The sequence below is a fragment of the Salvelinus sp. IW2-2015 genome, linkage group LG7, assembly GCF_002910315.2.
Source record: "Salvelinus sp. IW2-2015 linkage group LG7, ASM291031v2, whole genome shotgun sequence".
NCBI lineage: Eukaryota > Metazoa > Chordata > Actinopteri > Salmoniformes > Salmonidae > Salvelinus > Salvelinus sp. IW2-2015.
Genome location: NC_036847.1, coordinates 30,736,147 through 30,750,087, shown reverse-complemented (window position 1 = coordinate 30,750,087; position 13,941 = coordinate 30,736,147). Strand labels below are relative to the sequence as shown.

Sequence of the window (13,941 nt, the reverse complement as noted above, 5' to 3'; positions counted from 1 at the left end):
GGTCTATGCTGTCTGTTGTTGTCTATGCTGTCTGTTGTTGTCTATGCTGTCTGTTGTCGTCTATGCTGTCTGTTGTTGTCTATGCTGTCTGTTGTCATCTATGCTGTCTGTTGTTGTCTATGCTGTCTGTTGTGGTCTATGCTGTCTGTTGTCGTCTATGCTGTCTGTTGTCGTCTATGCTGTCTAACTAATTGCCTATTGATGGTTTGTGTTGTGTATCATAACGTTGTGTATAATGCTGTGCCGTTTGATGCGCAGCGGCTCCGTACTGGACCAAGGAGCCAGTAAGCCAGCTCTATGCCCCAGGAGAGACGGTGAAACTGGACTGTCAGGCTGATGGCATCCCGTCTCCTGCTGTCGCCTGGAGCATCAATGGAAAACCCATCACAGGTGTGGAATAACGCACGTTACTCTTACACATACAGTTGACCTTTGCATTAACAAGGTTTAACAGCAAACTCAGCGTATTACACCTGCTACTGATGTACATAGGACAAATTAAAATCTTTTTTTGTCTTTCGGCTATTATCAACTCTAAAAATGTAACTTCAAATGTCATTTTTTTCTCATGAATATGCCAGTGAGTATTGTGCTTTGGTAGGATGCTGTGATGACTTTCTGTAATGTGTGTGTGTCTCTCCCCAGACATAGACTCAACCCCCAGGCGTACTGTGAGAGATGAAACTCTGATTCTGAGAGATGTGGTTTTCACTGATACAGCAGTCTACCAGTGTCAGGCCCACAACAAACATGGAACCATCCTAGTCAATACCTACATCTTCGTCATCGGTGAGGGGGAGCTGTGTGTATGTGTGTTGTGTGTTGCTCCGCCTGCTCCGTTAACAACAAATATGTCACATTGATAAACCTAAACCTTGTATCCTGTTCCAGAACTGCCTCCTCAGATCCTGAATGCCGACGGACAGAAGTACAACTTCACAGAGGGACAGAAGGCTGTACTGCAGTGTCAGACCTTCGGCTCTCCCAGACCTAAAGTAACATGGTAAGACACACACCTGTATGAGTATATATTGTGTTATATTCTATTCTATTCTAAGAAACTAGCTTGTTTAATTAGATTCAGATAGTCTTCCATTAAGGAAGGAATGTGTCTCCATTGACAACCAGTCAGACAAAAGTCTTCCATTAAGGAAGGAATGTGTCTCCATTGACAACCAGTCAGACAAAATCCTGCCTTTAGGCTGCTTAATGAGGGTCTGGGTTTCCCACCCTCTCTGGCTGTGTTTTCTGTGTAATCAGTGTATCTCTGTATTTCCTATCCAGGGAGAGGACTGGCAGCGCTTCTCTACTAGCTGAGCCCAGGGTTAACCTGCTGACCAATGGAAACCTCCAGATCACCAACGTCTCCCACGGCGATGAGGGCCTGTACACCTGCTCAGTTAGCAACACCAACCTGTCAATCAACGCTGACCTGGATGTGCTTATGAGTAGGCCATGACCCCCCCCCCCTCCCCCCACACACACACACACACACACACACACACACACACACACACACACACACACACCACACACACACAACAACACCTCAAACCCTGCCTGCACCCGTCTCTGCTTAACCTTCCCTCCTTCTCTCTCTCCCATCCTCCCCGCTCTCTCTCCTTCATATCTCTCTCTCTCAGACAGGACAGTGGTCCTGTCTCCTCCTGGGTCTCTGCTGTTCAGCCTGGTAGACGGCCATCTTTACCTGCCTGGCACAGGTGGACCCAACTGACCCCCCACACATTCAGTGGAAGAGGAGGGACAGAAACTCTTCAGTCATACGCCGAGGACAAGTTAAGGACATATTTACTTTATCTGTGTCCGTGAGGCTGTTTGGTGTTGTTAATGAGATGACGATGATCTCAATCACGTCATGACAAGATAACATTATTCACAGTACACACATTGAGGCCCAGACCTGATTGTGGCAATGTGCAGACAGAAGACGGGTGTTTACACCTGTGAGGTCACACCAACCTGGACAGGTGTAGGCCAGGCGTCCATCATTGTAGTCGTATATGGAAATATATATTGTATTATTTAATTGTATCTCTTCTATTCTATGAAGAAGACATTTTAAATATTTTTTTAATTGAACCTTTCTATACTAGGCAAGTCAGTTAAGAAACGAATTCTTATTTACAATGTCGGCCTACCGGGAACAGTGGGTAAAACTGCCTGGTTCGGGGCAGAACGACAGATTTATACTTGTCAGCTCGGGAATTTGATCCAGCAACCTTTATGGTAACGGCCCAACGCTCTAACCACTGGGCTACCTGCCCCATTTCACTGTCCCATTTCTATCAAATCAAATCAAATATTTGTTCACATACACATGGTAGCAGATGTTAATGCGAGTGTAGCGAAATGCTTGTGCTTCTAGTTCCGACAATGCAGTAATAACCAACAAGTAATCTAACCTAACAATTCCACAACTACTACCTTATACACGCAAGTGTAAAGGGATAAGAATATGTACATAAAGATATATGAATGAGTGATGGTACAGAACTGCATAGGCAAGATGCAGTAGATGGTATAGAGTATAGTCTATACATATGGGATGAGTAATGTATCTAAACATAAAGCGGCATAGTTTAAAGTGGCTAGTGATACATGTATTACATAAAGATGGCAAGATGCAGTAGATGATATAGAGTACAGTATATACATATACATATGAGATGAGTAATGTAGGGTATGTAAACATTATATTAAGTGGCATTGTTTAAAGTGGCTAGTGGTACATTTTTACATAATTTCCATCAATTCCCATTTTTAAAGTGGCTGGAGTTGAGTCAGTATGTTGGCAGCGGCCACTAAATGTTAGTTGTGGCTGTTGAACAGTCTGATGGCCTTGAGATAGAAGCTGTTTTTCAGTCTCTCGGTCCCTGCTTTGATGCACCTGTACTGACCTCGCCTTCTGGATGATAGCGGGGTGAACAGGCAGTGGCTCTGGTGGTTGTTGTCCTTGATGATCTTTATGGCCTTCCTGTGACATCGGGTGGTGTAGGTGTCATGGAGKGCAGGTAGTTTGCCCCCGGTGATGCGTTGTGCAGACCTCACTACCCTCTGGAGAGCACATATTTCAACATATGTGGTATAATGCTGCTTCTGTACCGTACTAGTATGCAGTGATGCATGCATTACTATTTTAATTTCTCTTAATTCAACATTTTATTCGTGTCTATTTTAACAAAAATTTTGCATAGAATCATTTTGTGTTTTATCTTTCTCACCTTTGATTATTTGTATTTGTTAAGCACCTTGAAATGCATTTGTTGTAAGAAATGTACTATATAAATAAAGTTTGATTTTATTTGATTGAGGCTGTGCTGTTAATAAATGTCCCACTATAGTAGGTATGGAAACATTCAGTCCCACCTGAATGTCAACAACATATGCAACAGTATGCCTTGTGGTTTTGTGTTGTGTTGTATCGTGCAGTAATACGGAAATGCTGTGTTGTTTTATGCAGTAATACGTTAATGCCGTGTTGTTTTATGCAGTAATACGTTAATGCCGTGTTGTTTTATGCGGTAATACGTTAATGCCGTGTTTTATGCGGTAATACGTTAATGCCGTGTTGTTTTATGCGGTAATACGTTAATGCCGTGTTTTATGCGGTAATACGTTAATGCTGTGTTGTTTTATGCAGTAATACGTAAATGCCGTGTTGTATTATGCAGTAATACGTAAATGCCGTGTCGTATTATGTAGTAATACGTTCATGTTGTGTTAATGCCGTGTTGTATTATGCAGTAATACAGTGTAGTGTACTCTACAGCAGTGGGGTTGGCAGGGGGAACTCAGTCCGGTGTTAAACTTACTCCTGAAAGTTGTAATAGTAGAAAGCACAAGGTGCAATTTCGAAATTGGGTAGTGCATCATCAGTTTCTCTTGTCATTTTAGTTAATGCATACCTTCATACTGAAATTATTCCCCCCCTAATGCAAGTACCAATCTCACACTATTTGACCAAAAGTATGTGGACACCTGGTTGTTGAACAGCTCATTCCAAAATCTCATGGGCATTAATAAAATTGGAATTGGTCCCCCCTTTGCTGCTATAACAGCCTCCACTCTTTCGGGAAGGCTTTCCACTAGATGTTGGAACATTGCTGTGGGGACTTGCTTCAATTCAGCCACAAGAGCATTAGTGAGGTCGGGCGCTGATGTTGGGCGATTAGGCCTGGCTCGTAGTCAGCGTTCCAATTCATCCCAAAGGTGTTCGATGGGGTTKAGGTCAGGGCCCTGTGCAGGCCAGTCAAGTTCTTCCACACTGATCTCAACAAACCATTTCTGTACGGACTTCGCTTTGTGCACGGGTCATTGTCATGCTGAAACAGGAAAGGGCCTGCCCCAAACTGTTGCCGCAACGTTAAGATTTCCCTTCACTGGAACTAAGGGGCCTAGCCTGAACCATGAAAAACATCCCCAGAACATTATTCCTCCTCCACAAAACTTTACTATGCATCAGCCATACCCAGTTTAGTCCGTTGGACTGCTAGAGAACGCGTTTCCACTGCTCCAGAGTTCAATGGCGGCGAGCTTTACACCACTTCAGCCGACGCTTGCGCATGGTGATCTTAGGCTTGTGTGCGGCTGCTCGGCCATGGAAACCCATTTCAGGTAGCTCCCGACAAACAGTTCTTGTGCTGAAGTTGCTTCAAGAGGCCGTTTGGAACTCAGTAGTGGGTGTTGCAGACAAGGACAGACTATTTTGACGCGTTACGCTCTTTAGCACAGATTCGTCTAGAATGTCATTGTATGCTGTAGCATTAAGATTTCCCTGCTTCCATTCAGCCACAAGAGCATTAGTGAGGTCGGGCACTGATGTTGGGCAATTAGGCCTGGCTCGCAGTCGGCGTTCCAATTCATCCCAAAGGTGTTCGATGGGGTTAAGGTTCTTGAGGTTCTTCCACACTGATCTCGACAAACCAATTCTGTATGGACCTCACTTTGTTCACGGGGGCATTGTCATGCTGAAACAGGAAAGGCCTTCCCCAAACTGTTCCCACAAAGTTGGAAGCACAAAATTGTCTAGATTGTCATTGTATGCTGAAGCGTTAAGATTTCCCTTCACTGGAACTAAGGGGCCTTGAACTTTACAGTTGGCACTATGCATTGGGGCAGGTAGCATTCTCCTGGCTTCCGCCAATCCCAGATTCGTCCATCGGACTGCCAGATGGTGAATCATGATTTCATCACTCCAATGGTGGCGAGCTTCCACACCACTCCAATGGCGGCGAGCTTTACACCACTCCAATGGCGGCGAGCTTCCACACCACTCCAATGGTGGCGAGCTTTACACCACTCCAATGGCGGCGAGCTTCCACACCACTCCAATGGCGGCGAGCTTCCACACATCCACTGGTTGGGAGCTCCCACCACTCCAATGGTGGCGAGCTTCCACACCACTCCAATGGTGGCGAGCTTCCACACCACTCCAATGGCGGCGAGCTTCCACACCACTCCAATGGTGGCGAGCTTTACACCACTCCAATGGCGGCGAGCTTTACACCACTCCAATGGTGGCGAGCTTTACACCACTCCAGCTGACGCTTGGCATAGCACATGGTGATCTTAGGCTTATGTGCGGCTGCTCGGCCATGGAAATCCATTTCATGAAGCTCCCGTTGCTTCGAGAGGCAGTTGCAACAGAGGATAGACGATTTTTACGTGCTACGCACTTCAGCACTCGCCTGTCCCGTTCTGTGAGCTTGTGTGGCCTACCACTTCGCGGCTGAGCCGTTGTTGGTCCTAGACGTTTCCACTTTACAATAACAGCACTTACAGTTGACCGGGGCAGATCTGGCAGGGCAGACATTTTACGAGCTTGTTGAAAAGGTGGCATCCTATGATGGTATCACATCTCTTCAGTAAGGCCTTTCTACTGCCAATGTTTTTCTATGGAGATTGCATGGCTGTGTGTTCGACTTTACACACCTGTCATTTGAAAGGGTGTCCACATACCTTTGTGTATATTGTTTGCTCAGAAAAATTCAGAAATGATTAGTTTTGGAAAGGCAGTGTAGGTTTAGTGGCGAGGGAATCGATGGGACAGCCAAGGAGAAACCAAGACAGAAACAACCGTCCCTCTTCAACAGCCCACCACACCTGCTTCTCTGAATGGTCAGTCACTCCATTGGAGCTGCTTCTCTGAATGGTCAGTCACGCCATTGGAGCTGCTTCTCTGAATGGTCAGTCACTCCATTGGAGCTGCTTCTCTGAATGGTCAGTCACTCCATTGGAGCCGCTTCTCTGAATGGTCAGTCACTCCATTGGAGCTGCTTCTCTGGTACTTGTCCTCCATTGCCTGTAATGTAACACCCACGTGAATAATAGAATAATAGTGAAGACTTCAAAAATCTGAAATAACACATATGGAAACATTTAGCAACCAAAAAAGTGTTCAACAAATCAAAATATATTTTATATATATATATATATTTATATTATATAAGTAGCCACCCTTTGCCTTGATGACAGCTTGATGACAGCACTCTTGGCATTCTCTCAACCAGCTTCATGAGGTAGTCACCTGGAATACATTTCAATTAACAGGTGTGCCTTGTTAAAAGTTAATTTGTCAAATTTCTTTCCTTCTTAATGCGTTTGAGCCAATCAGCTACGACAGTTAAGTGTGTTCATGAGTTCCAGAGTGCGCCCCAGGCATTCGTAAATTCAGAGCGTTGGAGCGTACAGAGGGCCGAGGAGTAGGGTTCATCCGAGCGATCTGACCTCACAATGGCAGTCAAGCATCCAAGCTATCTAAAGTTAGTTAGCTGGCTTGCTAGCTACTTCCAGATACAAATGAGAGAACACCTCACTCTGACCGTTTTACTCGCCCTAGTAGAGCTGGTTAGGCTGTGCAAGGCAAAAACCAAAACGTGCACCAAGTGGGAGCCCCAGGACTGACTTTGGGAAACCCTGATTTATGCAGTGTATTTGAATATGAAGTGTTCTGTTAACGATGTCTTTAATATACCTCTCTGTGTTTCTCCCTCTTCCTTCCAGACCGTCCGGACCCCCCCACCCAGCTCCAGGTCTCTGACCCTAAGGACCGCAATGTCACCCTGAGTTGGACCGCAGGAGATAACCACAACAGCCCTGTCATAGGTAGGCTAACAACCAACACACTGACCACCTCCTCTCGCTCCTTTTGTTTCCGGAGAGCAGATCTGTGACGACCAGAGTCAATTATTATGCAGCCTCAGAGGGTGTTGCCCAAATTTTTTCATACGACTGTATAACCCTGGTATGATGGACCTGCGACAGAGGTGTTTCAAGGTTATCAGAATCTGTCTGCCTAAATGGACAAATGTAGACATGGTACCCTCAGAACTGAGCGCGATGCTCCTTTTTGGCAGCGTGTGTGTATGCTCTCAACCCAACCACTCCAAGCCACTTCCAAGCCCCTGTGTTCACCACCTGCCAACTGACTAAAACCAACTTGCCATGATAGAAACACACACCAGACGGCACATGGCGTGTGTTTCACGTCTAGGTCGGACGAGCCAGATCGAACGCCTCCGAGCGATACGTGAGGGCGCCTATGACATCAGCCGGCCGGCACCCGACCCTGTGCAATAGTGAGAGTCTGTTTGAGGCTCATGGAACCAACAAGAAGATGTCTATTAGAACACATATGTACCCTGCTGATGTGAGCTATGCGTGTAAGAAATGAAGATGAGACGACGCAGCGAAGAACGGGGTGCGTTGAGATGCATCGCTATCCAACTCATCTCTGGGACCCTTGGCCAGGCTAATGGAGATCTGAGGGTGTAAATTAAACTCTAGCGAGGAACTTGATTATCCAACACCTAATATGACTGACTGAGAGCTCGATCGTGTAGAGATGCGTAACCCGTGAGACCTGTCTCCTGTTTCTGTAGCCTGATGAGCGCCACCTATGAATGTGACCACAAACACCTCTCGGATGACAGATCGAGCTACACAGCCGGTAAGACTATAACCAAGTGCATTTATATCTACATGTACAAATCGATTGTCGAAAGCTCACATGAAACAACACCTAAATAGCATGTAATCACACCCTCATACAATGGCATGACGTCAGGACAATCCACCACAGCTCAGACAGTGTACTGGTGCTCACAGCAAGGCAAACCATACCTACAACATACATTCAATAGATATAGGTGACAATGCGGATGAAAGTGTCTTGAAAACAAGCAAAATCACGACCACACTACCACTCCTACCACCTTGCAAGTTAGGTGAAGGGCTGTACAGCATTGCATCTAAGTCACTCGCTAATAACTGACATACAAGCTAGAGTAATGTGATCACAATGCAAAACTTGACATGGAATTTGGACCTGTAGGCAAGGCGATGTGTATCCACTCGCACTGTCTCAGAGACCGGGCTAGGGGGATCAGGTGCCTGCTGGGATTTTAAAGTAAAAACTCCCACCAAACACATGAATACCCTATAGATTCCAGTACCAGGAAGTAGAACAGTTGTCCTCCAGAGAAATCTGTAAAGTGGACAATGTTGCTGCCCTGTGACGTCTCCGACTCTGTCATTACTACTCAACAACGACTAAACAACGTGTAATGATTTACACGGGTGGCACTGTTGGCTCTTTTCCCCCCATGAATGATCGATACCTCTCATGCACTGACATGCCTAGGTATTACGGTCCAAAGCCATTAATAGGGACCACAAGGACCCTGTTTCGATAATCTCTACCAACAAAGCTCACACTGTCCCTTATGCTCATTAACCCTCTCGCGTGTATGCGAGAACAATCGACGACACATCAATTAAAAACTAGACTGCCTAACACTAATGTGCCAATGCATAGCCAGACAGACACACAAACTTGACCTGGCTAGGTTTATGCTCCATATTGTAAGGTTGCCGTGAATAACTTTTGATCCAGTTATGGATATCAAACAATAGCTGAGTTGCCATAAGTGTGGGTCGTGTTACTGCAAAGTAGTAATTTTTTGTGACCAGACTACTAATACACAATTGGCCTTTCCAGCAAAAAGACCCTTATTCCAAATATCTTTTCGTGTTTACAGCATTGTGAATTCAAAATGGAATGTAAACTGAATTTTGTCCCTCCCCCATCTTACACACCATTACCCCATTTAATGCACAAAGGGAAAACATGTTTATTAGCACTTTTTGCCAATGTATGTGGCTTACCAACACACTGACAGCACTACCATCTCCGTTGTCTTTTCTGGGTGAGTCTTTTTAAAGCTTTGCACACCTGGAGTGTGCTTACATATTTGCACATTATTCTTTATAAATTCTTAGCACGCTCTGGTCATAGGATCGGATTGCAATTGACAATGCGAACTCGCGGGTAGACAAGCCCATCTTTCTACCCCAAGTCTCGTTCCCAGTAAGTGAGAGTTGTAAAAAAATGATTTCCACTTGCACAATTATGTGGCGGAACTCATTGTCACATGCTGACACTAGGCCTTTTTTATGTAGCACATATCATCTCAATGTAATCCATTTTAGTTTACGAGGAGCTCCCTGTGAACAGAGCAACATGGACCACAACACAACTATGTCCGCAGATGACGTCAGGAGACAAGTAGGCATCACAACCAAACACAGCTGACCACCGTGAACACATTTGAGGTAAGCCCACATGACTGTACAACCTTTAATTGAGATCGCTAGACCTCATATGAAGAGCCACTGCCCAGCATAACAGGTTTTCAACTCTAAAAAGCATTAGATTAAGGTAGACAGTACGAAACGCATTATAAGCGTATGTGCTCGTGATCGACACTTAGGAGATACTCGATAGTACCCGTCACACTTTAGAGCATACATACAATGCTACACCATGAAATTGTGGCCTTGTGGTAGAGTGTCTGCCCTGAGATTCTAAAAGGTTGGAGTTCGATCTCCTCCAGAAGAATTCCGAGTAATATCAAAATAAATTGCGACCCAGATGCTAAAGGCTGATGGATTGTGGGGACCACAAACATAACCGGTAATGCCCATCCACCTGATAGCGAGACTAGAGGCGTTCATGTCAGCTGCTATAGGAAACAGGGAGTCAGGCACATGCTACCTCTCAAACTGAAGCCACACTGATTCCACCCGGCTTGCACAAGCCAAGGATACACTTACTACAGGTAAACTCAAATTCAACAACCTTCTTGTTGTACTGTCCAAACATGCGACTCCATCTGCCCATTTGGTTTAAGAATCAATACATGTGCAACCACTATACTGCACATGAGATACCATTTCATCCAGGGAACAACTGAAAGCTCTGAATAGAAGCCACAATATATAATGGGTCCAGGACGAAAGGATGGGGTTCGATGTGGGAGTGGCAGCCACCTTAATAAAATAGGGATTATGCCTCTGAAGCCCGTTGTGAATTTTCAGGGCTTAAGATTCTGTCTAAAGAGCACTGGAGTAGATTGACACATGCGACCCATCCAACATGGGCGGAATGTGTAAGTTTGTGCAGCGTGCGACGAAAGCTACTGACCAACACCGACTGACCTGACTGTGTGTGACAGATGTGTGTGTGTTGTAGATAGTGTGACCAACGATGACCGGTGTGATGTGTGAACTTAGATGTGTGTTGTGTGTGTGTGTGTGAGATGTGTGTGTGACCGTTGGGTGTGTGGTGTGTGTGTGATGTGTGTTTGGCAGCCCTTGTGCGTGTGTGTGTGCGTGTTGTGATGTGTGTGTGCTGTGTGTGTGTGTGCAGGTGTGTGATGTGTGTACCGCCAGCTGCTGTGACTGACGGTGCCATGAAAGCCCCACCAGGGACAAAACTAGATCTCTGTCCTCTCTGTGAAAGAACACTCCGCACGCTGGCACCAGTCCAAGATTCTCTTGGTCCCCTCTGTCGACACAAAGACCCTCCACACGACAAACTCCGAACAATCCTCTCCTGTTTCCATCGTCTTAGATTGTAAGAACACCACCACACCAGCGAGAAACAACCAAAGTATACTCCTCACGTACTACTCTACACCCTGTGGCTGAAAGAAAACGCTCCTAGGAAGGACAATCCCAATCTTCCTACCCAACACACTCCTTGTTGGACAGAGAACCCCTCACCAGGGACAAAGCATAATATACTCTCTTCACTACTCTGGCATTCCTAAGAGGGACCAGCATAGGGACAAACCAAGATCTCTGTTCAACGCACTACCACAACACAACGACAACCATAGGAACCACAAGCAGTAGAGTTTGGTGAGCAGACCTCACATAGAGAATCGACCACAACCCTACCAGGAATGAACACGCATCTACAAGACCACCCTGCGGGTACGGGTATGCTGACCTCACTCATTCTACAGAGACCTCAACACGAGGACAGACAACCTCTGAACCAACGCTGACGTAGTGACTGTAGACCTCCCACGTACAACCGCACGACCCCCGTATGCACGAAGACTATAGTGCAGGCTGGTGCCTTAGAGCAAACCCTCAACCAATACAAACGATGGACCTCCACCAGGAACAATCAGGGCTAGAGTGGACTCAGACCTCACCATAACAGAGAATGACCACATCAACTACACCCCGTGCACACGTAGTTCCATCGAGCGAACGAACACCACGAAAGACACTCAAAACACACTGACACACTAGAATGGACCACAACATGACCACAACCGCCCTGCCAGTAGGCTCCACAACCAACACACTGACACTAGAATGACCACAACATGACCCACAACCACCCTGGCAGTAGGCTCACAACCAACACACTGACACTAGAATGACCACAACATGACCACAACCACCCTGCAGTAGGCTCACAACTAACACACTGACACTAGAATGACCACAACATGACCACAATCGCCCTGCAGTAGGCTCACAACCAACACACTGACACTAGAATGACCACAACATGACCACAACCACCCTGCAGTAGGCTCACAACCAACTCATGGAGACATGCCATGCACAGTTTGAGCTACTCCAGGAAGTGACATTGCAGGCTAGCTCAATGCTGCACTCTCTTGTTGAGTAATTCAAGTTGAAGGCCGACCGGGGTACCGCAGGCTTTCATTAGAAACACAATTCTCCTTATAACTTCTTCTCTGTGCGATTTTCAAATAATTGGTTCAAGGACATACAGTACATCTGGTGTATTGAAAACAATTATTGGTACCATGATTGTAATTGATTTTATATTCATTTACACAAAGATTGACCATGAAGTGTGCCATTTTTCAATTCACTATAATGTGCTGCTAACAATGCCTGCAGTACTGCAGTCGGCCTTGAACCTCCGTGGCTTCAATGAGAGGGGGCAGTCATTCTCCCCTGCTCTCAACAGACCCCTGACCTCATTTCAAATGGTTTTTGTTTTGTTTTAAATACTCTACTTGCTTTTGATTGAGCCTAGCTGGCCTAGCTGGCCCAGTGGAACCAATCAAACAGCCCCAACAGTGCTAACTGCAAACCCTGCCTATCTGTCAACCAGGCAAGCTCAATCAAATGCTCAGAATTATTAGAACCCAAAGAACCCAGGTCTGATTGATACTACATCACTGTGATGCTTTAAACTACAAACCCATAGCTGTCCTATCATGTATCTCCCCATGGGAGAGTGAGTATTAGTTTCAGTGGAGATGACCACAGCTGTCCAGGCCTGAGACAGAATAGACACTGCTGCCTGACTTTGATAACCACATCACTTTGAGGCTTTGCACTTTGAATTACCAACCCCATACCATACAATCATTATATCATCATATCTCTCCTGAGAGCACGGAAGTCTGTTTTATCTCATTACATGGACTGAGTGATTTCTGCATTGTCATATATTACTTTCTCTCTTCTGCTTAGTGGTTCAATGGTTGGTCCAAGTCATTGGACCATTGGACCCCTGCATTGTCACTGATTCTCTCACTCTCTTTTCTCTTTCTCTCTTTTCTCTCTCTCTCTTTTCTCTCTCTCTCTCCAGAGTTTGTGGTGGAGTTTAAAGATGGTGACTCTAAGGAGCGGGGTTGGGAGGAGCTGAAGAGAGTCAGTGGAACTAATGAGAGCGTGACCATTTCTCTGCAACCATACGAGTCCTACCGCTTCCGAGTCATCTCCATCAACAGCATTGGGAAGAGTGACCCCAGCATGCCCTCTGACCTTCACAGCACCCCACCTCAAGGTTAGATATTATAATATATCAAAGGTAAATGTCAAGTAGAGATGTACCAGTCTAAATGTTCTAACCGATCCAATACATGGAACACAGGGAATGTCTGGTCACTGTTCTGCTGCTCCCAATCGTGATCGTTTAATAAAGCTTTAATCGTTTAATAAAGCTTCCAAGCTTTAATCATTGAAAAAAGCTTTAATCGTTTAATAAAGCTTCCAAGCTTTAATCGTTTAATCAAGCTTTAATTATTCCAACCCCTCCACAGCTCCAGACAATAACCCAGAGAATGTGAGGAGTGAGTCTACAGACCCAGACACCCTGGTCATCACATGGGAGGTGAGGCTTGTTAAATGTATCAATGAAAGATATGTGACCCATTATTATTATTATTCCTATTATTATTATCATTAATATTATTACTATCATTACTATTATTACTAATATTATTACTAGTATCATTACTATTATTATTAATACTATCATTATTATTATTATTGTTATTATTATCATCTTTACCATTATTATCATTATCATTATTATCATTACTATCATTACGTAGGCCTAGGCCGTCATTGAAAAAAAAGGATTTGTTCTTAACTGACTTGCCTAGTTAAATAAAGGTAAAATAAAAATATCCTTATCATTATTATTATTATTACTATCATTATTATTATCATTATTCTTATTAACAGTATTATTAATATAATTTTTATAATTATCATTACTATTATTATCATTATTACTTTGATCATTATTATTGTTATTATCATTATTTCAACTATTGTTATTATCATTATTTC

The 13,941-nt window shown here is 44.7% G+C and overlaps 1 protein-coding gene across 1 annotated transcript in view; it reads left to right on the top strand.

Annotated features, from left to right (window-relative positions):
• LOC111966131 (neural cell adhesion molecule L1-like) overlaps window positions 1-13,941 on the top strand; it is a 57,344-nt gene that overhangs the window by 16,439 nt on the left and 26,964 nt on the right. Inside the window, exons 6-13 of the mRNA XM_070444339.1 lie at window positions 259-390; window positions 646-789; window positions 892-1,003; window positions 1,285-1,448; window positions 1,644-1,733; window positions 7,024-7,125; window positions 12,953-13,150; window positions 13,407-13,477. Of these exons, the coding sequence (XP_070300440.1) occupies window positions 259-390; window positions 646-789; window positions 892-1,003; window positions 1,285-1,448; window positions 1,644-1,733; window positions 7,024-7,125; window positions 12,953-13,150; window positions 13,407-13,477 (1,013 nt within the window). The remainder of the gene's footprint in view (window positions 1-258; window positions 391-645; window positions 790-891; window positions 1,004-1,284; window positions 1,449-1,643; window positions 1,734-7,023; window positions 7,126-12,952; window positions 13,151-13,406; window positions 13,478-13,941) is intronic.